Source organism: Oncorhynchus kisutch, linkage group LG17 (genome assembly GCF_002021735.2).
Source record: "Oncorhynchus kisutch isolate 150728-3 linkage group LG17, Okis_V2, whole genome shotgun sequence".
In the NCBI taxonomy this organism is placed as follows: Eukaryota; Metazoa; Chordata; class Actinopteri; order Salmoniformes; family Salmonidae; genus Oncorhynchus; species Oncorhynchus kisutch.
The window spans coordinates 27,538,507-27,561,634 of record NC_034190.2 but is presented as its reverse complement, the minus strand read 5'-3'; the positions used below and the strand labels follow the sequence as shown (position 1 = coordinate 27,561,634).

The following is a 23,128-nucleotide window of genomic DNA, read 5'->3' as shown; positions in this document are numbered from 1 at the left end:
GTGACTATGCATAATAACCAAATGCCAAATCTTGAAGCTCTCAACCTGCTCCACTATAGCCCCGTCAATGAGAATGGGGCGTACTCAGTCCTCCTTATCCTATAGTCCACAATCATCTCCTTTGTCTTGATCACGTTGAGGGAGAGGTTGTTGTCCTTGCACCACACGGTCAGGTCTCTGACCTCCTCCCTATAGGCTGTCTCATCGTTGTCGGTGATCAGGCCTACAACTGCGTAATTGGAAAACTTAATGATGGTGTTGGAGTTGTGCCTGGCCGTACAGTCATGAGTGTACAGGTGGGGGCTGAGCATGCACCCCTGACAGTCCCTGTGTTGAGGATCAGCGTGGCGGATGTGTTGTTATCTACCTTTACAACCTGAGGGCAGCCCGTCAGGAAGTCCAGGATCCAGTTGATGAGCTCTGAAGGCACTATGGTGTTCAACGCTGAGCTGTAGTCAACGAATAGCATTCTCACATAGGTGTTCATTTTGTCCAGGTGGGAAAGGGCAGTGTGGAGTGCAATAGAGATTTCATCATCTGTGGATCTGTTACGGCGGTATGCAAATTGGAATGGGGCTAGGGTTTCTGGGATAATGGTGTTGATGTGAACCATGACCAGTCTTTCAAAGCACTTCATGGCTACAGACGTGAGTGCTACGGGTCGGCAGTCATTTAGGCAGGTTACCTTAGTGTTCTTGGGCACAGGGACTATGGTGGTCTGCTTGAAACATGTTGGTATTTCAGAATCAGACAGGAAGAGGTTGACAATGTCAGTGAAGACACTTGCCAGATGGTCAGCGCATGCTCAGAGTACACGTCCTGGTAATAAGTCTGGCCCTGCGGCCTTGTGAATGTTTCCTGTTTGCTTATGGCTGTATACAGCTCATTGAGTGCGGTCTTAGTGCCAGCATCAGTTTGTGGTGGTAAATATAGATGAAAACTCTCTTGGTAGATAGTGTGGTCTAAGGCTTATCATGAGATACTTTACCTCAGGCGAACAAAACCTCAAGACTTCCTTAGATATCATGCACCAGCTGTTGTTTACAAATATACTAGGACGCCACCCCTTGTCTTACCAGCTGCTGTTCTATCCTGCCGGTACAGTGTATAACCTGCCAGCTGTATGTTATTCATGTCGTTGTTCAGCCAAGACTCTGTGAAACATAAGATATCACAGTTTTTAATGTCCCGCTGGTAGGGTATATGCACTTTTAGTTCGTCCATTTTATTATCCAGAGATTTTACGTTGGCCAATAGTACCAATGGCAAAGGCAGATTAGCCACTCATTGCCTGATCCTCACAAGTCACCCCGATCTCCTTCTGTGAAAATCCTCTGTCACTTTATCCTGCGAATGACGGGATGAGGGCCTGTTTGGGTGTCTGGAGTCAATCCCTCTCGGGCCGACTCATTAAAGAAAAATTATTCTTCTAATTCAAGATGAATAATCGCTGTTCTGATGTCCAGAAGCTCCCAGAAGCTCTTTTTGGTCATAAGAGACGGTAGCAGCAATATTATGTACAAAATAAGTTACAAACAAGGCGAAAAAACAAACAAAATAGCACGGTTGGTTAACATCCCATAAAACGGCATTATTATCTCACAGGCAGCACTAATCCTGGCTCAGGAAGGCCACCAAAAATTCAGAGATTTCCATACCCAACTATAACATCTTCCGTCAAGATAGAACTGCCAAAGGGGGAGGAGTTGCAGTTTACTGCAGAGATAGCCTGCAAAGTAATGTCATACTTTCCAGGTCCATACCCAAACAGTTCGAACTACTAATTTTGAAAATTACTCTCTCCAGAAATAAGTCTCTCACGGTTGCCGCCTGCTACCGACCCCCCTCAGCTCCCAGCTGTGCCCTGGACACCATTTGTGAATTGAACGCCCCCCATCTAGCTTCAGAGTTTGTTCTGTTAGGTGACCTAAACTGGGATATGCTTAACACCCCGCCAGTCCTACAATCTAAGCTAGATGCCCTCAATCTCACACAAATCATCAAGGAACCCACCAGGTACAACCCTAACTCTGTAAACAAGGGCACCCTCATAGACGTCATCCTGACCAACTGGCCCTCCAAATACACCTCCGCTGTCTTCAACCAGGATCTCAGCGATCACTGCCTCATTGCCTGTATCCGCTACGGAGCCGCAGTCAAACGACCACCCCTCATCACTGTCAAACGCTCCCTAAAACACTTCTGTGAGCAGGCCTTTCTAATCGACCTGGCCCGGGTATCCTGGAAGGACATTGACCTCATCCCGTCAGTTGAGGATGCCTGGTCATTCTTTAAAAGTAACTTCCTCACCATTTTAGATAAGCATGCTCCGTTCAAAAAATGCAGAACTAAGAACAGATACAGCCCTTGGTTCACCCCAGACCAGCACAAAAACATCCTGTGGCGGACTGCAATAGCATCGAATAGTCCCCGTGATATGCAACTGTTCAGGGAAGTCCGGAACCAATACACGCAGTCAGTCAGGAAAGCTAAGGCCAGCTTCTTCAGGCAGAAGTTTGCATCCTGTAGCTCCAACTCCAAAAAGGTCTGGGACACTGTGAAGTCCATGGAGAACAAGAGCACCTCCTCCCAGCTGCCCACTGCACTGAGGCTAGGTAACACGGTCACCACTGATAAATCCATGATTATCGAAAACTTCAATAAGCATTTCTCAACGGCTGGCCATGCCTTCCGCCTGGCTACTTCAACCTCGGCCAACAGCTCCGCCCCCCCCGCAGCTCCTCGCCCAAGCCTCTCCAGGTTCTCCTTTACCCAAATCCAGATAGCAGATGTTCTGAAAGAGCTGCAAAACCTGGACCCGTACAAATCAGCTGGGCTTGACAATCTGGACCCTCTATTTCTGAAACTATCTGCCACCATTGTCGCAACCCCTATTACCAGCCTGTTCAACCTCTCTTTCATCTCGTCTGAGATCCCCAAGGATTGGAAAGCTGCCGCAGTCATCCCCCTCTTCAAAGGGGGAGACACCCTGGACCCAAACTGTTACAGACCTATATCCATCCTGCCCTGCCTATCTAAGGTCTTCGAAAGCCAAGTCAACAAACAGGTCACTGACCATCTCGAATCCCACCGTACCTTCTCCGCTGTGCAATCTGGTTTCCGAGCCGGTCATGGGTGCACCTCAGCCACACTCAAGGTACTAAACGATATCATAACCGCCATCGATAAAAGACAGTACTGTGCAGTCGTCTTCATCGACCTTGCCAAGGCTTTCGACTCTGTCAATCACCATATTCTTATCGGCAGACTCAGTAGCCTCGGTTTTTCGGATGACTGCCTTGCCTGGTTCACCAATTACTTTGCAGACAGAGTTCAGTGTGTCAAATCGGAGGGCATGCTGTCCGGTCCTCTGGCAGTCTCTATGGGGGTGCCACAGGGTTCAATTCTCGGGCCGACTCTTTTCTCTGTGTATATCAATGATGTTGCTCTTGCTGCAGGCGATTCCCTGATCCACCTCTACGCAGACGACACCATTCTATATACTTTCGGCCCGTCTTTGGACACTGTGCTATCCAACCTCCAAACAAGCTTCAATGCCATACAACACTCCTTCCGTGGCCGCCTTATACCACCCACCACTGCGACTTGTATGCTCTAGTCGGCTGGCCCTCGCTACATATTCGTCGCCAGACCCACTGGCTCCAGGTCATCTACAAGTCTATGCTAGGTAAAGCTCCGCCTTATCTCAGCTCACTGGTCACGATGGCAACACCCATCCGTAGCACGCGCTCCAGCAGGTGTATCTCACTGATCATCCCTAAAGCCAACACCTCATTTGGCCGCCTTTCGTTCCAGTACTCTGCTGCCTGTGACTGGAACGAATTGCAAAAATCGCTGAAGTTGGAGACTTTTATCTCCCTCACCAACTTCAAACATCAGCTATCTGAGCAGCTAACCGATCGCTGCAGCTGTACATAGTCTATTGGTAAATAGCCCACCCTTTTCACCTACCTCATCCCCATACTGTTTTTATTTATTTACTTTTCTGCTCTTCTGCACACCAATATCTCTACCTGTACATGACCATCTGATCATTTATCACTCCAGTGTTAATCTGCAAAATTGTAATTATTTGCCTACCTCCTCATGCCTTTTGCACACATTGTATATAGACCCCCCCTCTGTTTTCTACTGTGTTATTGACTTGTTAATTGTTTACTCCATGTGTAACTCTTTGTTGTATGCTCACACTGCTATGCTTTATCTTGGCCAGGTCGCAGTTGCAAATGAGAACTTGTTCTCAACTAGCCTACCTGGTTAAATAAAGGTGAAATATATATATTTTTTTAAACTCGTTATAAGGGACTGGTTGAGATTAACCTGATGTTTAGCTTTCTGACATTCTTATGAACGTTGCTATTGTTGGAGGTAAATCTCCTAAAAGATCTTGCAGTGGAAGACTAAACAGCTGCAAGTGATTAATATTCATATTTACAAGGGCTTGGTGGGGCTTGATCTAGCTGGCTGTGCAGTACCAGATACATGGTAGAGGGAAGCTGCTGTGTTCGCGAAATACAAACAGCATTTCACTGCATGTGCATGTTTCTGTTTTCACAGAAGCAATGCATGCAATGTTAAGAGCAGTTAGTGCTGTATATAAATAATCACTCACAGGAGTACCAGGGGCTCCTGGCTTTCCTGAAGGTCCTGGTTCACCAGGTTTACCCTTGAGAGAGGTTAAGAGGTAGAGATGGAAGGAGGGAGGGAGAAAGAGAGAAGGAGAGAGAGCGAGAGAGGTAGAGAGTGAGAGAGAGGTAGAGAGGGAGAGAGCGAGAGAGGTAGAGAGGGAGAGAGAGCAAGAGAGGTAGAGGGGGAGAGAGCGAGAGAGGTAGAGAGGGAGAGTGAGAGAGGTAGAGAGGGAGGGAGAGGGAGAAATACAGACAGACATTAGTGTCACTTTCTATCAACCAGGTTGCCATCGTGCTAAGTCTGGTGTGCTAAGTGTCAGCAGATAAAGGCTTGTCAACTGCAGTGCAAGGGTGACTTACATTCTCCCCTCTCCGGCCAGCAAGGCCTTCTGGTCCAAGTGGTCCAATATTACCCTTCAAAAACAAACACAACGCATATATTAGTGAGACATTCCCTGTATGTTGATAATTACAGAGTTATGATTGGCTAAATTCATGTTCTTACTCACGTCTTGGCCAGGTTTACCCTCCGGTCCGCTACGGCCTTCCTTTCCATCTTCACCCTGATTGGTTAAGGACAGATATATATTAATCAATCAATTCACAGTAGGCCCCTCTTTTCCTAATTTAGTTCTATAGAAAATGTTTTGATTATAGCGATAGAAAGGGGCTCCAATGGTCAAATGTATGGGGATTAGAGGAAAAATTCCAAGGCCTTGACCTTGATGGCCTGGATGTACGAGTCTGGGGTCAAGGCGAGACATTCTTATACAGTACATACAATGTGTTCTTTAAAATCCATAGGTTGACATGGAGGTAGAGAGGAGTCAATCCAACATAATCCTCTGTCTTAAGAGAGGTGTTCTGGTGATGCACTTGGTCCATCTCGGTCAGAGAAAAGGCTGGCGGGGATGTGAGCCTGGCACTGTGATTCAGTGCCTCAGTGGTGTCTGTAATGAGGCATGCCATTGGTCACACTATACTGAGACATGCTATTGGTCACACTGCTGTGGCAGATATCGTATACTAGAGCTAAGAGCTGAGTGAGATTTAATAAGAGTAGACATGTGTCACAATTTTGAGAGTGAGATGATTTGATCTTGACAGACCAGGGAAGACAGAAGCCCACATTCATATTCAACACTTTATGGCCTAGTCATCTAATGTGTTGACTATTGTGACATGGGAGTCAAAGGACTGACCTTTGACCCTGGTGGTCCAGGCTCTCCTCTGTGACCCTTGAAGCCCTGCATGGAGATAATCATCAACATGAATACTAGTGAAGTTATATTTTCATTAACCACACAGTTAAATAATCCTTCCCACAGTTTAAGTTCCTCACAGGCATTCCCCTGAGTCCGGGTTGTCCCTGTGGTCCTGGCTCTCCTTGTTTACCCTGAGATCACACCACATGGTTAGATTACACACACCAAGGGAATTATGTGCATTAAATATGCAGGGGACACATATTGTGCCATGTATAGCCAGAGACCATTATGACTGATTATGTACAGAATGTATCCCTGGAAATTAAGCCCTAATTAGATATACAGTACAGGACATACAGAATATGTTGGGAATAATATCTTGGCCATATCATGTGTACTCACAGATTCTCCTTGTTCTCCTTGGCGGCCATCTTTGCCAATTTTGCCCATTTGACCCTGTGGAACATTCAGCTTTTAGAATTTAGACTTAATTTTCAAACGGTTTATTTACAGTCCACTCCATAAGTTCCACGTATGTTATCATGGTTAGCTTGAGATAGAGGTAGTACTAGTATTGTTAGTATCAATAATATTGTATGTCTTCAGCAGGTCATTTCTACTCCTTCACAAGAGTTTATCAACAGCGTTTCTCACCATTAAGCCTGGTAGACCTGGTGGCCCCTGGATTCCCTTCATCCCCTCCTTGCCCTGCAGGGTGGAAACAGACACAAGATAGTTCCACAGATTCAACCAGGATAAATCAACAACAACACAACCATGATTAATGACCTCTGCCAAAACAACACTCAGCCCAGTTGACCTATATGGCCAGCCAGTGGGATGAGGCCGATATAAAACTGATGACATGTAGTGCAATATGTGGTCTGAAAATGAAACACATTGACAACATCCTGACTTTTTCTCCAGGGGCTCCTGGGGGACCGATGGGGCCGGGTTGACCGTTGTTACCCTACAGAGAGATGAAGAGGGAAGAGTCAAAAAGAACATTCATCCTACTGCAATGACCATAGGAGTTGGCAATACAGCACACAGGGATATGAGACTAGACTACTAAATAGCAAAGATGGTGGCCTATGGTAGGCACTGGTAGTACCACCAGGCAGGTACATGCACTCACAGGATTCCCCATGATGCCAGCAGCACCGGGGTGGCCGGGGGGTCCGGTGTGGCCTATTTCACCTTTGTCTCCAGGCCCTCCTTGGGGTCCTCTATCACCTTTCACACCCTGTAGGACAAACAGTAAATAAATAATGCATATCACCTCTGGCCACTGTGTTGTATGGCAAGGGACATAACAGACACAAACCACTAGATGTTTTCAGGTCTTCAACTCAATAATTTATGTTCTATGGAAGGTAAAAGTGTGCGGGTAATAATCGGGTGTGGTTGAGGAGGACTTGCCTTTTCTCCGTTAGCTCCTGGGGGTCCAGAGGTTCCGGCTGGGCCTGCCTGGCCCTGCAATGACAATGACGCAGACACCATCAGTTCCTGGCTAGCTGAAGTTAATCTCTCTATATCTCTCTTTCAGGTCTGTCTGTCTTTGTCTCTCACCCTGGTTCTCCCTCTCTCTCCCTCTCCAAAAAGACCATCAGCAGCCCTGTCTCCAGGTCCTGATCATTCACTATACCCCCCAGATGACAGGAAGCCTAACGATGCTGAGAGAGCCAGTCTCATACCTTCCCACCACTTCAGTCAAACACAGTGTGATGAATACAGGAGACTCCTCGCTATTCTCCTACGCCACTGTCTGAGGCATGCTACTTCTATGAAGTTAAATAGACCCTAGCCTGAAGAAGATTTAACTTATTTAACTCCACTTCCTGTCTGACTGACGTGCCCTAAGTAAACTGCCTGTTGCTCAGGTCCTGAAGCCAGTATATGCATATAATTGGTACCATTGGAAAGAAGACAATCTGAAGTTTGTAGAAATGTTAAAATAATGTAGGAGACTATAACACAATAGATATGGTAGGAGAAAATCCAAAGAAATACCAACATTTTTTTTTGAGAGAGAGCCCAAAGTTATATCCAGCTCCCAGATTGCAATTCCTATGGCTTCCACTGGGTATCAACAGTCTTTGTTCAAGGTTTCAGACTTGTTTCTTCCAAAACGAGGAAGAATTCTGAGTTTTGATACAGGAACAAAGAGTTTGAAATCAGTCTGTGCGCGCACGATGAAGAGGATGCGCACCTGCTAATATCACTTTTCTATTGAACATACTTCTTTCCGTATGAAATATTATAGTTTAATTACATTTTAGGGTACCTGATGATTAAATATAAACATATTTTGACTAGTTTTAACAAAGTTTAGCGATAGCTTTTTGGATTTCTTTCTCTGCAGTTGAACGAGTGGATTACTCAAATCGATGGCACCAACTAAACAGACCTTTTGGGATAAAAAGGATTTTATCTAACAAAACGATACTACATGTTGTAGCTGGGACCCTTTGGATTGCAAATCAGAGGAAGGTTTTCAAAAAGTAAGTGAATATTTGCTATATGCTATATGCTATTTGTGAATTTATTTTGATGTGGGGCGCCGTCCCCAAACAATCGCATGGCATGCTTTCGCTGTAAAGCCGATTGTAAATCGGACAATACAGTTAGATTAACAAGAATTTAAGCGTTTAACCGATATAATATACTTGTATGTACCTAAATGTTTAATATCCATCATTTTTATGATTATTTATTTCATTGCGCGCCCTCCAATTTCACCGGAAGTAGTCGACAGGTGTCCCGCTGGCACGCCGCCAAGCCGTAAGTTCTCTTTGTAGTGTTGAGAGTCTGAAGAAGTGCTATAGAGAGGATCATATTATTCCTATTAATGATTCAGGATGTGCCTTTATCATACAACAGATGGAATAGCATAGTGCTCTGACTTTGTCCTTACTTGGTACCCGTCCTGTCCATTCTTCCCTGGGGGTCCAGCTTGTCCCTTGTCCCCTGGTGTCCCTGGCAGACCAGGTTGTCCCGGGGCTCCGGCTGGGCACTCTGAACACACATCCTGAAGGAATAGGAGAAACACTGAGTGATGAAAGAATCCTTCTGTCTCAGAATACACTGTATCATCAAAGATGGAGGAAACAGTACTATGTTAACAGCGCTCTCCTCCTTACCTTCAGATCCAAATCCGACAAGTCTGCTGCTGCTCCCTGAAAGAGATGGTTTATATAAGTTTGATCCATTATTATACAAAGGTTGATTGTACTGATTTTCACATTATTTGTTTGAATACGTCCTCATAGGTATTCCATCAGAGCAGTGAAAACGAAGGTACAGTGTAGTGAAGGTACAGTATTTGGCCTGAGTTTGCAGTGTTGTTGGGACGTTTCCAACCCCATTTACTGTACTGGTCAACTTACTGGCTCTCCTGGGGATCCCTTCTCTCCTGGTCGTCCTGGTAAACCATTGTGTCCTGCAGGACCCTGTGTACCAGCGACGCCTGACAGACCTCTCATGCCCTGAACCAGGAAACAAACAGCAGTCAGTTGAACTTTTCTTTCAACATTACTCAGTTCATATTTTCACATTGACTTTGTCACTCTAATTATGACAAAAATGTTTTTTACCGCGGGTCCAACTGCACCATTTGGCCCTGAAGGTCCCTGTAAAAGATACAGATGTTCTCAATGTTCAAAATATGCTGCAAGATTGAATGTGTGTGTGTGTGTGTGGCGTGGTTATGTGTGTAGAGTGGTTGTCTATACCGGGGGTCCGACTTTGCCTTCTCCTGGAGGACCCCTGTTCCCTGGAACCCCCTGAAGTCCCTGGGATCCGGGTTGGCCCTGGAACACACAGACAGAACCTTGGTTACCATCCAATAAGACACCAACAGAACCTTGGTCACCATCCAACCAGTGTCTTCTTAATGCAATCGCCAATACTCTCTGATGACGTTGCTGTACTCGTAATTGTAATGTTTGGCTCAGAGAGTTCTGCTGTGCTGAGCAGAGTGGTTGTTGATCTTTGCAGGTCTCGGCTGCTCAGGCAAGATACACCACATTCGTGTTTATTTCTAGCAACAGAGAATCCAATCTGAAGTTTTAGTATTCAGTGTGGTGGTTGTAAAGGTGACCATGGAGGATGGTTTAACAACTACAGAGATGTAATCAACAGAATGTGCATGCAAGGCCTTGCACTATCCTCAATTAATTACTCTCTCTATCCCCCCACCCCACTAATCTCCTGCTCCCAAAAACATTGTTATTAAATCAGTGTGTCAGTCACGGTATGGTGGTCAAAGAAAATTGCTTTTGTCCAACCAAAATGGATTGTTTTCTTCCTAAGCTAGAGAAAAAGAAAACCTTTTTGTCACCAGAATCACTCAAGGCTTCAAGGCACTAATGTTTCTCTCTACCCCTCCCTCCCTTCTACCCCAACCCAACTTTAAAATTACATTACCTTCTGGCCAGGCTGTCCTTCAATTCCCTGCTGTCCAGGATCACCCTGTAGTATAATATCACACATAACACTATTATGAGCCCGCTGTCTGGTCAAATCAAACACTTGGCATTTAAAGTCTTATAGGATAAAAGACATGGTCCTACAGTTCCCTAGACTATGGTAATAGAAACCAATGTAACACATAGGAGAATAATCACTATGTATTTGTGCAAATAGTGTACTGTACTGGTGTGTGCATGAGGGCTATGTGTTATGTGTTATAGAGCAGCAGCTGACAGTAGTAAAGTGGACACACACACACACACAGCACATGTCCTGCTGGGTTCCTTCATTAGTTGAACGTGATAAAGCAGAAATGGTGTATGTTCTGTTTGCTTTCTCAGCGTTATCACCATATGTTTGTGGTGTAGAAAATGAGTAAAAAGGTTCCAGGTCAAACCGTTGGCATAACTGTATAATGCAGGTTGTACCGCACTAACATAAGCAGTCATACTGCAGTATGGTTGTACTTAAATGCATGTTGATTTATGTACATGTGCAGCCAATACTCGTACAGGATGTGAATGGCTTTTAATTTGAAACCCCAGAGCCTGAGATCTTAATTTCCTGAGTGGATATGTGCCAACAAACTCTGGTTCATATTTCTTAGAGTCTGGATAACAAGTTTGATGTGTGTTAATTCTGTAGTCAGGACGTTTTCCTGCCTTTTCCACAAGACCATGCAAAACTCTTGACCTTGGTTTTTGTGGTCACACAGACAGGAAAAACTTGAGGTTTGAACGTAACAATGAGGTTTGAACGTCTTATACAGTGATGTTTCTGTGTCTTACGTTCTGTCCGTCTTTGCCCTTCCCTGGTAGGCCAGGGGGTCCTTGTATGCCTGTATCTCCAGGAGGGCCTGGGGGGCCACCACGACCCTCCTTCCCCATCTCTCCCTGGAACACACCACACACAGGGAGATGAGCATAGCATAGTGTTGCATAGCATAGCTTAGTCATTCACACAGCACGAGTTACAATAGAAGGTCCCTAGGACACACGAGTTACGGGTTACAATATGATGTCCCTAGAACAACACATTTGAGATCATATATAGCATTATACCATATAGCAAAGCAGTGATACGGTTACTGACCCTCTCTCCTCTCTGTCCAGCTATTCCAGGTGGTCCAAGGGTTCCAGGGATGCCCTGTGTCATAGACAGAGAGAGAAGTTCAGGGCACACGTTAGGTCAAAGGTTAGTTTAAAGCATTAGGGATGTCCTCGAGCACCAACACACAAATTCCATATCTTTAAAATATTTTTGGGCTGTCATTTTCACAAAATGAACCTACCACATTGCCAGGCAGTCCACGGGTACCCTGTGTACCCTGCAATCCTGGAGGACCCTGGAATAGAAACGAGGCTTCATTCACAACTGTCTATATGTAATAGTATTATCAGACAAATATGCAGCAGTAAGGACCCAGAACTTACAGGCTCTCCTTGTCTCCCAGTCTCCCCTTTAGGGCCAATGTCACCTTTAGGTCCCTGAATTGAAGGGGATAACCAACAGGGCATGAAGGAAGCGGAAATCATTCAGTATAATATGTCAAATTATGTCGAGGTTTGATTTCTATTTTCCAATGGAGGACACCTTATGTAAGTCCTTATACAATCCGTGATGAATTTCGACAATATAAAAACAATGATTGAGCTCATAGCGAATCAACTAAATATGTTGAAAATGTATTAATTTGTCTAAGTTTCTCATTAGACATGAACAGAATATATCAGCGATTCGTATTTCCTGCAACTGTCTGAAGACCAGAATGCCCCTGTCTGTGTGCATGCAGTGTCTACCACTTTCTATAAACTGGGTGGTTTGAGCCCTGAATTCTGATTGGGTGAAAGCCGTGGTATATCAGACCGTATACCACGGGTATGACAAAACCTTTAATTTTACTGCTCTAATTTCGTTGGTTATAATAGCAATAAGGCTTCTATGGGTTTGTGATATATGGCCAATATATATGTTTTACATTATATAAAATTGAACCTTTATTTAACTAGGCAAGTCAGTTAAGAACAAATTCTTATTTACAATGACGGCCTACCCCAGACATACACGGACGATGCTGGGCCAATTGTGCGCCGCCCTATGGGACTCCCAATCACAGCCAGATGTGATACAGCCTGGATATATACTGCGTTGCGTCATGCCTAAGAACAGCGCTTAGCTGTGGTATATTAGTCGTACACTACACCTCCTCGGGCCTTATTGCTTAAGTCTAGCCGTTAGCGATGATGCCAAGGAAAACCGTCTTCTCAATTAAACGTTAACTACAAAGTAGGCTGTGCTTACCTGGCAAAATGCTATCATTATTATTTGCATCAATTCAGGGTATTTGCAAACTCTACATGAGCGCTACAAAAACACATCTAAACAACAGCCTCTTGCTAGGCGTGCACTTGAATTAAAGGGTCACTAAAATGTCTTAGAATTTTTCCCTGACCTCAAAGATGGCCTCCTGATGTGGTTTAAAAAGCAACTTAACATATTGATTGCCATGTGTGTTTTTCTGTTGCTCATTAGAAAAATTAGATTTCAGTCTTAAAGGAGTGTTTCCTGACCAATTAATGAAGTTTGTCCCCTATGAGACTCTGTAGATGCAGAAGTCTATTTCACTTCCTCAAAATCCCAAGAATGAATCTAAGATAACTCAAGAAATATGTCATTGATTTTGATGTTTTTGGCAAGGATGTTTTAGTTGCGCAATTTTACATCTAACTAAGGAGTTTAATGCAGTATTTCTCAAGTAAAGAAATGGTGACGTGTCTGTCTCAATGTCTATGCTATTGGATAAAGAGCAATCACCGCAGCTGTTCACCACAAGACCTTAATTTACCCTTTGTGACACATGGATGTTCAAAACTTTGTCTTAGACGAGACTGACTTTATGACCAAAAGTATCCTATTTGCACTTTGTAGTCAAAAGCAAAGAACTTTTTCTGACTGCTATTGAGGCCACATTGTCCGTTTCAAAGGGATTCTGTGCTTTTTAAAAGCAGTCATTCTTTAAGCGTTGTACAAAATGGTGTTAGGCCCCAAAAAATGATGTATTTTAAAGGGCCCTTATGTTATTGTCTCTACATCGGTTGTGAATAGATGAGTGTCCAAATATAAATAACATTTGATTGACAGAAGTCCTTACCTGTGGTCCGGGCAGTCCCGCAAAGCCTTGTTCACCAGGCACTCCTCGTTGACCCTTCACACAACACGCAGGTTAGCAACATCCCCAGAATGATGTTCAACTTCAAACAAATGATTCCGTATTTTGCAATGCCATATGATTCCTTTCAAAGCAAACAGTGTCCATCCTAGTGGTGGAACACTGTAACTGCAGGGGTGGTGTAAAGTACTTAAATGAAAATACTTAAGTCGTTCTGGGAGGTATCTGTACATTACTGTTAATATTTGTACTTTTACTTCACCACATTCCTCATGAAAATATGTACTTTTTCCTCCAATACATTTTCCCTGACACCAAAAAGTCCTAATTTGAGTGCTCAGACAGGACAGCATTATGGTCCAATACACTCACCTATCAATATAACTCATTGTTCATCTGATCTGCCTCAGATCTGGTGGACTCACTAAATACAAATACTGCGTTTGTAAATTATGTCTAAGTGTGGGAATTTGAGGCATAGAATATACTTTGACTTATGACAATTGAATACTTTTTCCACCACTGTGCATCAGTACATTTTAAACCAGAACTTTTAGACTTTTACTCAGGTAGTATTTTACTGGGTGACTTTCACTTTTACTTGAGTCCTTTTCCATTAAGGTATCTTTACTTTTACTCAAGTATGACAGTTAAGTACTTTTTCCACCACTGAACTGCAGCATAGTTGATGTCCATCTGACTCTACCAAATAAAGGGGACACTTTCATCAACTCGCATCTCTTTTGGCATCCAGTGGAGAGTTTGGAGCACTGCTGATTTTCCCCAAATGCAGCCTAATGTTACTCCATTGGAACTGTAGAAGGCTCCTTCTATTCTGAACTCACAATATCTCCTGGATTCCCCTGCTCTCCCTTTTCTCCTCTCTCTCCAGGTGTTCCCTGGGGAGAAAGAAACAGGATAAATGCACATCCAGGTTGTGTAATATTTCTGTATAGTAATACGTGTTGTGTACAGTTTCTAGGACTGGCGACAATCAACTAAAGCCTACATAAAAAAATGTGTTGAGGACCTCCCGGGTGGCGCAGTGGTCTAGGGCACTGCATCGCAGCGCTAGCTGTGCCACCAGAGACTCTGGGTTTGCGCCCAGGCTCTAATGCAGCTGGCCGCGCCTGGGAGGTCCATGGGGCGACGCACAATTGGCCGAGAGTTGTACGGGTTAGGCCGGTAGGGATATCCTTGTCTCATCGTGCACTAGCGACTCCTGTGGTGGGCTGGGCGCAGTGCACACCAGGTGCACCAGGTGCACGGTGTTTCCTCCGACACATTGGTGCGGATGTCTTCCGGGTTGGATGCGCGCTGTGTTAAGAAGCAGTGCGGGTTGGTTGGGTTGTGTTTCGGAGGACGCCTCTCCCGAGCCCGTACAGGAGTTGTAGCGATGAGACAAGATAGTAACTACTAACAATTGGATATCACGAAATTGGGGAGAAAAGGGGGTAAAATTAAACATTTAAAAAAATGCCTGGAGAATTTACATTTAAATGCCTGGAGAATTTACATTTAAATGCCTGGAGAATTTACATTTAAATGCCTGGAGAAATTGTCTAACACAGAGCAGTTTCTAACCAGCAAGGTACCCAGGATGTTGAGAAATGCCTTCAATACCATTCACTAGGGAGCGTGAGCCAATTATATCTAGTAGGCTCACCACCTTAAAGCACACGCTCCGGCTCTGAGGATTGTGGGTTCGGTCCCAGTGCCGGGCACTTATTTTTCTGTTTTAACCCTATCCCCCTGGACAAACGTTGAATACTGAAGGGAGACTGTGAGATCTTGTTGGTTTCTACAGTACTTACAGGCTCACCAGGCTCAGGGATAACATTGGCCACCTGAGAGAAAAACAGAGACAAGTTAGCCAGCAAGCATCCTCAAATTGCAATGCATTTTTCCAGGAAGTTTTTTGTTTGCTTAGTTGTACATGGATCCAAATGTTTTATTGTTTTGATATATGCATGACAGAAAGATGATTCGGTTCACAAACATGTCAATTTCCACTGTTCGAATTTACTACAATACATTGTGTCCTTCCCTGAGTTATTTTACAGTGTATTAATATCAATGGAGGCTGCTGAGGGGAGGACGGCTCATAATAATGGCCGGAATGGAGCAAATGGAATGGCATCCAACACCTGGAAACCATGGAAACCATGTGTTTGATACCATTCCATCAATTTCGCCATTACCATGAGCCCGTCCTCCCCAATTAAGGTGCCACCAACCTCCTGTGGTTAATATGGTCATTCGCACCAATCAACATCCCTCTACTTTACTCACATTTCCTGGTATTCCTGGAGTTCCCTTGGGTCCCGTGTCACCCTGAGGCGACACACACACACACACACACACACACACACACACACACACACACACATTGTGTGTGAATGTTAATTAACTCATTACAAAACACTTGTCCTGGTGGTCCTTAGTGAGACAAAGTGAAGAGGAAGTCTCTGTGACAAACACACTCTCGGATACAAGCAGCAAACATCTTTCATGCAGCAAACATAGCTTTTAAGCTAATAACCATGCTCATCCAATCACTCGTCAAGCAAAACACACAGTAACAAGAATCTTGTTCATTGTTACTGACTGTCTAGTAATGATAAAGGTAAGAGACTGTATGGCTTTTAGATGATGTTGTGACATACAGTAGCTAGCTGTTTACATGAGTCTTTGTGAATCAATGTCTCATACTGTATCTCTGTCTTACCTTGTCACCTTTGTCACCCTTTGGCCCGAGAGAGCCGCCTTGTCCCCGGTCACCCTAAAAAAGAAAACACAAGAAACAAACAGAAGCATAGTACACAATGATATTTAGATGCAAGCTGTCATTGGGCTGATGCACAATTCAGGAGTGTAGCTTTAATTGTGCTTATGAGATCAAACTCACCTGTCCTCCTTTCTCTCCTTTTGGTCCAACAACACCTGGTTGTCCAGTTAAACCAACTTGTCCCTGTAAGACACACATACACACACACACAGAAAGATGAAGAGCATGTGAGATGGGAACTTTTAGTTGAGTATAATGATTTAAGGTCATAGCCAGGTATTAGTAACTCACCCCCTCTCCTCCAGGTCCTCTTGGTCCCGGTGGTCCTTCCTTACCCTATAGCAGGGACACATTCGGTCATCATGAGATCATAAGATTCCTCAGACCACGATTGACATTTCTGTCACACTGTCTATTAACTACGTCTGCATTCAAGTGGGGGGCTGTAAGGAGCCATGCACAATGAAAAAAGGATTGTCTATAAACGCAGAGGTATATCTCAGATGGTTTCTATTCAACAACTCCAGCTCCTATTTAATGATCCTTCCAGATTAGGTGAAAGGGGATACTTTAAAAGTCACCTTTATAGACTCTATATAAACTTCAGTCTGCTGCATTACTTTTATGAAGTACCATTGATATGGCCTGGGTGTCCAGACAGAGGTTGCATCTGAAATGGCACCCGACTGTAATTCCTATGTAGTTCACTACTTTTGACCAGAGCTCTATGGAGTGTTCTATATAGGAAAAGGGGTGCCATTTTGGACAAAGAGTAGTATCACTGTACCTTAGGACCAGGTTTACCAGGGAAGCCATCCAATCCAGACTCTCCTCTAGGCCCCTATGGAGATGAATGAATAACACAGCTTAGTACATTTATGGCATTGTATCAGATATTATCCTAACTAACACAGAACGTTGTCACAACGCTGAAAATAGGTTGGTCATGGCATTACCATGTGACAACATTCTGAGAACCTAAACGTGTCGGTAAGGATACCATCCTCTAGAACTTTGGAATGTTACATGTTATTAGATGTTTCCTTACTGTTTTGTGAGGAATACAGACCTGAAACTTTCAGTTGGTTATAAAACATGAATCACTACTTCTACTAATGCTACACTGACCTTGGCTCCGTCATTGCCTGGAAGTCCGTCCAGCCCATCGTTTCCAGGTAAACCCTTCCAACAATAAATATTGGGATAAGTCTGGGACATGTGTGCTGAGACAACTCAATGTTACTTTAGTGAATCATATTATAACATGTCAAACATGTAACCTGTAAATGTGGAAAAAATATACTGTAAACTTACTGCTTTGCCTGCCTCTCCTGGTTTCCCTGAAAATCCAATCTCGCCAGGTAGACCCTGAGCAAAGAGAATGGAACATATTACTTTATCTATCATTTCCATTTCCTCTGAGTGGGTTACATTTGCTTTGGATGAGCTTTTGGGATGACTGCTGACAGTAAACTGCTGTACAGCCTTCAATGGATTGTCGGTGCACCGAACTCACAGGAGGTCCAGTTTGTCCAGGGCTTCCTTGCCCTCCAGGAGGCCCATGGGAACCCTATAAAGAGACACGGCATCATCAACAAAAACGGTCATCAACCTCAGTCCAACAGGAAAGACATACAGTACCAGCATCAGCCACTAGAGGGGAGAGTATTGTAAAGTACAGTATTGTATTGTATTCTAGGTTGGTCTGATATTCTGTCAGCTGCAAGTCGTGGAAATATAATAGTAGGGCGATGAGTTATTCCTGGTAGGTACTGTAGTGGTGTAAAGTAACTATGTAAAAAAATACTTTGAAGTACTACTTAAGTAATTTTGGGGGGGTATCTGTTCTTACCTATTTATGTTTGACAACTTTTACTTTTACTTCACTACATTCCTAAAGAAAATAATGTACTTTTTACACCATACGTTTTCCCTGACACCCAAAGATACTCATTACATTTCAAAAGCAGGACAAGACCATTTTCCAATTCACACACTTATCAAGTGAACATCCCTGGTCATCCCTAATGCCTCTGATCTGGTGTGTTAGTGTGCCCCTGGCTATCTGTACAAAAAAAGGGGAAAAAAAGAAAGAAATTGTGCCATTTGTTTAATATAAGGAATTTTAAATATTTTATCATTGTACTTGTGATAATTAACTGTATTTTAGCAATGACATTTACTTTTGATACTTAAAGTATATTTATAACCAAGTACTTTTAGACTTTTACTCAAGTAGTATTTTACTGTGAGACATTCACTTTTACTTGAGTCATTTTCTATTGCGGTATCTTTACTTCTACTCAAGTATGACAATTCGGTACATTTTCCACCCCTGCTAGTAGGGTGGTCACCTTGTCTAAAGAAATTCCAGGCCCTAAGGCGCTAATTATTGCTTTTAAGAGTGATATTGAATATTAATTAATTTATGCAATGTGGATGAGTTCTGAAAAGGCCGAGAATACAGTATTTTCCATCCAGTGGAAGTGTTTAGTGACGCTAGTACTGAGAGAGAAGTTGTGTCAGGTACGCATTCCATGGTGAGTAGTTAACATCAAGAATGAAATGCCATTGAATGAGCCCAAGGTTTAAGAGGTGTGATGATAACTGACACATACTCCATTCATTGTGTCAAAAGAGTTCTTATGAAAGGTTGGTAATGACTCGCATCAACACCATTATCTCCGAAACCCGAGACCCACTCAAATTTGCATACCGCCCAAACAGATCCACAGATAATGCAATCTCTATTGCACTCCACACTGCCCTTTCCCACCTGGACAAAAGGAACACTTATGTGAGAATGCTATTCATTGACTACAGCTCAGCGTTCAACAGCTGCAACATCGAGATCATGACTGGTTGCATCACTGCCTGGTACTGCAATTACTCGGCCTCCGACCGCAAGGCACTACAGAGGGTATATACATCACTGGGGCTAAGCTGCCTACCATCCAGGACCTCTACACCAGGCGGTGTCAGAGGAAGGCCCTAAAAATTGTCAAAGACCCCAGCCACCACAGTCATAGACTGTTAACTCTACTACCGCATGACAAGCGTCACCATAGTGTCAACGCTAGGACAAAAATCAGTCTCAAAAGTTTTTACCCCCAAGCCAAAAGACTCCTGAACAGGTAATCAAATGGCTATTTGCATTGTGTTCCCCCCCTCCCCCCAACCCCTCTTTTACGCTGCTACTCTCTGTTTATCATATTTGCATAGTCACTTTAACTATACATTCATGCACATACTACCTCAATTGGCCCAACCAACCAGTGCTCCCGCACATTGGTTAACCGGGCGATCTGCATTGTGTCCCACCCACCCACCACCGGCCAACCCCTCTTTTACGCTACTGCTACTCTCTGTTCATCATATATGCATAGTCACTTTAACCATATCTACATGTACATACTACCTCAATCAGCCCGACTAGCCGGTGCCTGTATGTAGCCACGCTACTGTATATAGCCTCGCTACTGTTATTTTTCACTGTCTTTTTACTGTTGTTTATATTTCTTTACTTACTTATTGTTCACCTAATACCTTTTCTGCACTATTGGTTAGAGCCTGTAAGAAAGCATTTCACTGTAAGGTCTACACCTGTTGTATTCGGCGCGCGTGACAAATAAACTGTGATTTGATTTGATTATGATGCAGGGAATCATACTGTTACACATAGGCTTCATGTTCCAACAGATGTTTATGTCATGGAATATATCTGTAAATGATCTGATACTGTAGGACACAATAAAGAGTGCCTGCCATGGATAGCACATAGACATAAACTGGTATTCTTACAGGTGGTCCGGGTAGCCCGTCAACACCAGGTAATCCACTTTCACCTTTCTTGCCCTGAAAAAGGAAGACACAAAATCAACCATCATACATCAACAAAAAAAAACATAACGTTGGGAGAAAATAAACCTGTGCTGGAAAACATGTTTATTCACTTAGTAAAATGAACCCTTTAAAACCTCTGCTGCTTTGGCAACTCCTGTACTTGAATCCGACTCTCTCTCTCATTGAATGGACTGTGATATACTGCCCCCTGCAGGATTCTGTAAGATACTGCGTCATGTTTAACGTGAGACGGCCCTCTACTGTGACTGATACTGTTAATGTAAAGTATGGGCTGGTGGACAATTATTTGAGGCTTGTCAGGGAAACAGCTGACTGATGATGGCTGCGGTGTGGACTGTGAAGCGTATGAGGAGCCAGGGAAGGTCCACTACACAGATGATCAACCATGTGACTGGCCCTGTTGGCCATGACAGCACCATTATCACAGCAGAAATCCCTCAGTGACTTCACATCCTCAATAAACACACACACACACACCTCAAGCACCGTATGAAAAGTTAAACTTCAGTTAACACTACATCCCAGAAACTATTATATCCCTTGTCATTGAAATTGTCAATGGCTCTGGGCCAGCCCCCATCCCACCAAAGTGAAGGTCTCAGCAACAGTAAAAACACACTGAGGAACAGTTAAGTGCTTCAAGCCATGACAGAACAGCCCAAAAGGTCAAAGGGAAAATAGACCAAGCTGTAACCAGCTGTTGTGTTGCTCAGAACAGAAGAGAGTAGACTAGGCCAGGGGATCCACTCTGAATAGCCCACGGTGAACAGGTTAGACTTAGCGCTCTGGTAGAGGTAGTAAGGAGGACAAAGTAGATAGGTATCCTAACAGTTACGAGAGTCTGGTTAATATCTAAACGGTCCCTGGTTTGACTCCACCAGGTGAAAAAATTACCCATCCTGTCTCAGCCTCCAGTATTTATGCTGCAGTAGTTTATGTGTCGGGGGGCTAGGGTCAGTTTGTTATATCTGGAGTACTTCTCCTGTCTTATCCGGTCTCCTGTGTGAATTTAAGTATGCTCTCTCTAATTCTCTCTTTCTTTCTCTCTCTCGGAGGACCTGAGCCTTAGGCCTCAGGACTACCTGGCATGATGACTCCTTGCTGTCCCCAGTCCAACTGGCCGTGCTGCTGCTCCAGTTTCAACTGTTCTGCCTGTGATTATTGTTATTTGACCATGCTGGTCATTTATGAACATTTGAACATCTTGGCCATGTTCTGTTATAATCTCCACCCGGCACAGCCAAAAGAGGACTGGCCACCCCTCATAGCCTGGTTTCTCTCTAGGTTTCTTCCTAGGTTTTGGCCTTTCTAGGGAGTTTTTCCTAGCCACCGTGCTTCTACACCTGCATTGCTTGCTGTTTGGGGTTTTCGGCTGGGTTTCTGTACAGCACTTTGAGATATCAGCTGATGTATGAAGGGCTATATAAATAAATACATTTGATTTTATTTTTATTTGATTGAGAAAGGCATTTAGCACTAATTACTTCTGTAAGTCTGTAAGGCTTCCGACTCTGTCAATCACCATATTCTTATCGGCAGACTCGACAGCCTTGGTTTCTCTAATGACTGCCTCGCCTGGTTCACTAACTACTTCTCAGATAGATTTCAGTGTGTCAAATCGGAGGGCCTGTTGTCCGGACCTCTGGCAGTCTCTATGGGGGTGTCACAGGGGTCAATTCTCGGGCCGACTCTTTTCTCTGTATATTTCAATGATGTCGCTCTTGCTGCGGGTGATTCTTTGATCCACCTCTACGCAGACAACACCATTCTGTATACATCTGTTCCTTCATGGACACTGTGTTAACAAACCTCCAAACAAGCTTCAACGCCATAAAAGCACTCCTTCCGTGGCCTCCAACTGCTCTTAAATGATAGTAAAAACTAAATGCATGCTCTTCAACCGATCGCTGCCCTCACCTGCCTGCCCGACTAGTATCACTACTCTGGACGGTTCTGACTTAGAATATGTGGACAACTATAAATACCTAGGTGTCTGGCTAGACTGTAAACTCTCCTTCCAAACTCAAATTAAGCATCTCCAATCCAAAGTTAAATCTAGAATCAGCTTCCTTTTTCGCAACAAAGCATCCTTCACTCATGCTGCCAAACATACCTTCGGAAAACGGACTATCATACCGATCCTTGACTTCGGCGATGTCATTGTCTATCTATAAGTCATCTATAAGTCTTTGCTAGGTAAAGCCCCGCCTTATCTCAGCTCACTGGTCACCATAGCAACAACCACCCGTAGCACGAGCTCCAGCAGGTATATTTCACTGGTCATTCCCAAAGCCAACACCTTCTTCTGCCGCCTCTCCTTCCAGTCCTCTGCTGCCAAAGACTGGAACGAATTGCAAAAATCACTGAAGTTGGAGACTTATATCCCCCTCACTAACTTGAAGCGTCAGCTGTCAGCGCAGTTTACCGATCGCTGCAGCTGTACACAGCCCATCTTTAAATAGCCCATATTTGTTTTTGTTTTTCTGCCCTTTTGCACACCAGTATTTCTACTTGCACATCCTCATCTGCACATACATCACTCCAGTGTAAATTGCTAAATTGTAATTACCTCGCCACTATTGGCCTATTTATTGCCTTACCTCCTTACTTCATTCGCACACACTGTATACAGATTTTTCTATTGTGTTACTGACTGTACGTTTGTTAATCCCATGCGTATCTCTGTGTTGTTGTCTGTGTCGCACTGCTTTGCTTTATCTTGTCCAGGTCGCAGTTGTAAATTAGAACTTGTTCTCAACTAGCCTACCTGGTTAAATAAAGGTGAAATAAATTTGACAAAAATACAAAAAAGTCACCCTGGATAATTGTGCGTCTGCTAAATAACAGAAACAAATGTAAATACTACGGAGGTACGGTGATGCCTTCATAAGAAATACAGTGTCATCACCACGTTCATATGAGAAACCGGTCATGTAATTTTATAAATGTGTAACCATCAAAGTCCTATGGCGAGGGT

General features: G+C 43.8%; 1 protein-coding gene across 1 annotated transcript in view; it reads right to left on the bottom strand.

The window, feature by feature from the left end:
- The window catches only part of LOC109907402 (collagen alpha-1(XXII) chain-like), a 74,831-nt gene that overhangs the window by 4,862 nt on the left and 46,841 nt on the right, over positions 1–23,128 (bottom strand). The window contains exons 25-56 of the mRNA XM_031793484.1: positions 20,089–20,142; positions 17,804–17,857; positions 17,602–17,655; positions 17,416–17,469; positions 17,075–17,128; positions 16,579–16,623; positions 16,408–16,470; positions 16,228–16,281; positions 15,792–15,833; positions 15,314–15,346; positions 14,345–14,398; positions 13,482–13,535; positions 11,764–11,817; positions 11,622–11,675; positions 11,423–11,476; positions 11,119–11,223; positions 10,286–10,330; positions 9,592–9,669; positions 9,454–9,489; positions 9,247–9,345; positions 9,001–9,036; positions 8,775–8,888; positions 7,280–7,333; positions 6,996–7,103; positions 6,774–6,827; positions 6,512–6,565; positions 6,260–6,313; positions 5,992–6,045; positions 5,852–5,896; positions 5,159–5,212; positions 5,010–5,063; positions 4,634–4,687 (exon numbers count right to left, since the gene is read on the bottom strand). Of these exons, the coding sequence (XP_031649344.1) occupies positions 4,634–4,687; positions 5,010–5,063; positions 5,159–5,212; positions 5,852–5,896; positions 5,992–6,045; positions 6,260–6,313; positions 6,512–6,565; positions 6,774–6,827; positions 6,996–7,103; positions 7,280–7,333; positions 8,775–8,888; positions 9,001–9,036; positions 9,247–9,345; positions 9,454–9,489; positions 9,592–9,669; positions 10,286–10,330; positions 11,119–11,223; positions 11,423–11,476; positions 11,622–11,675; positions 11,764–11,817; positions 13,482–13,535; positions 14,345–14,398; positions 15,314–15,346; positions 15,792–15,833; positions 16,228–16,281; positions 16,408–16,470; positions 16,579–16,623; positions 17,075–17,128; positions 17,416–17,469; positions 17,602–17,655; positions 17,804–17,857; positions 20,089–20,142 (1,875 nt within the window). The remainder of the gene's footprint in view (positions 1–4,633; positions 4,688–5,009; positions 5,064–5,158; positions 5,213–5,851; positions 5,897–5,991; positions 6,046–6,259; positions 6,314–6,511; positions 6,566–6,773; positions 6,828–6,995; positions 7,104–7,279; positions 7,334–8,774; positions 8,889–9,000; positions 9,037–9,246; positions 9,346–9,453; positions 9,490–9,591; positions 9,670–10,285; positions 10,331–11,118; positions 11,224–11,422; positions 11,477–11,621; positions 11,676–11,763; positions 11,818–13,481; positions 13,536–14,344; positions 14,399–15,313; positions 15,347–15,791; positions 15,834–16,227; positions 16,282–16,407; positions 16,471–16,578; positions 16,624–17,074; positions 17,129–17,415; positions 17,470–17,601; positions 17,656–17,803; positions 17,858–20,088; positions 20,143–23,128) is intronic.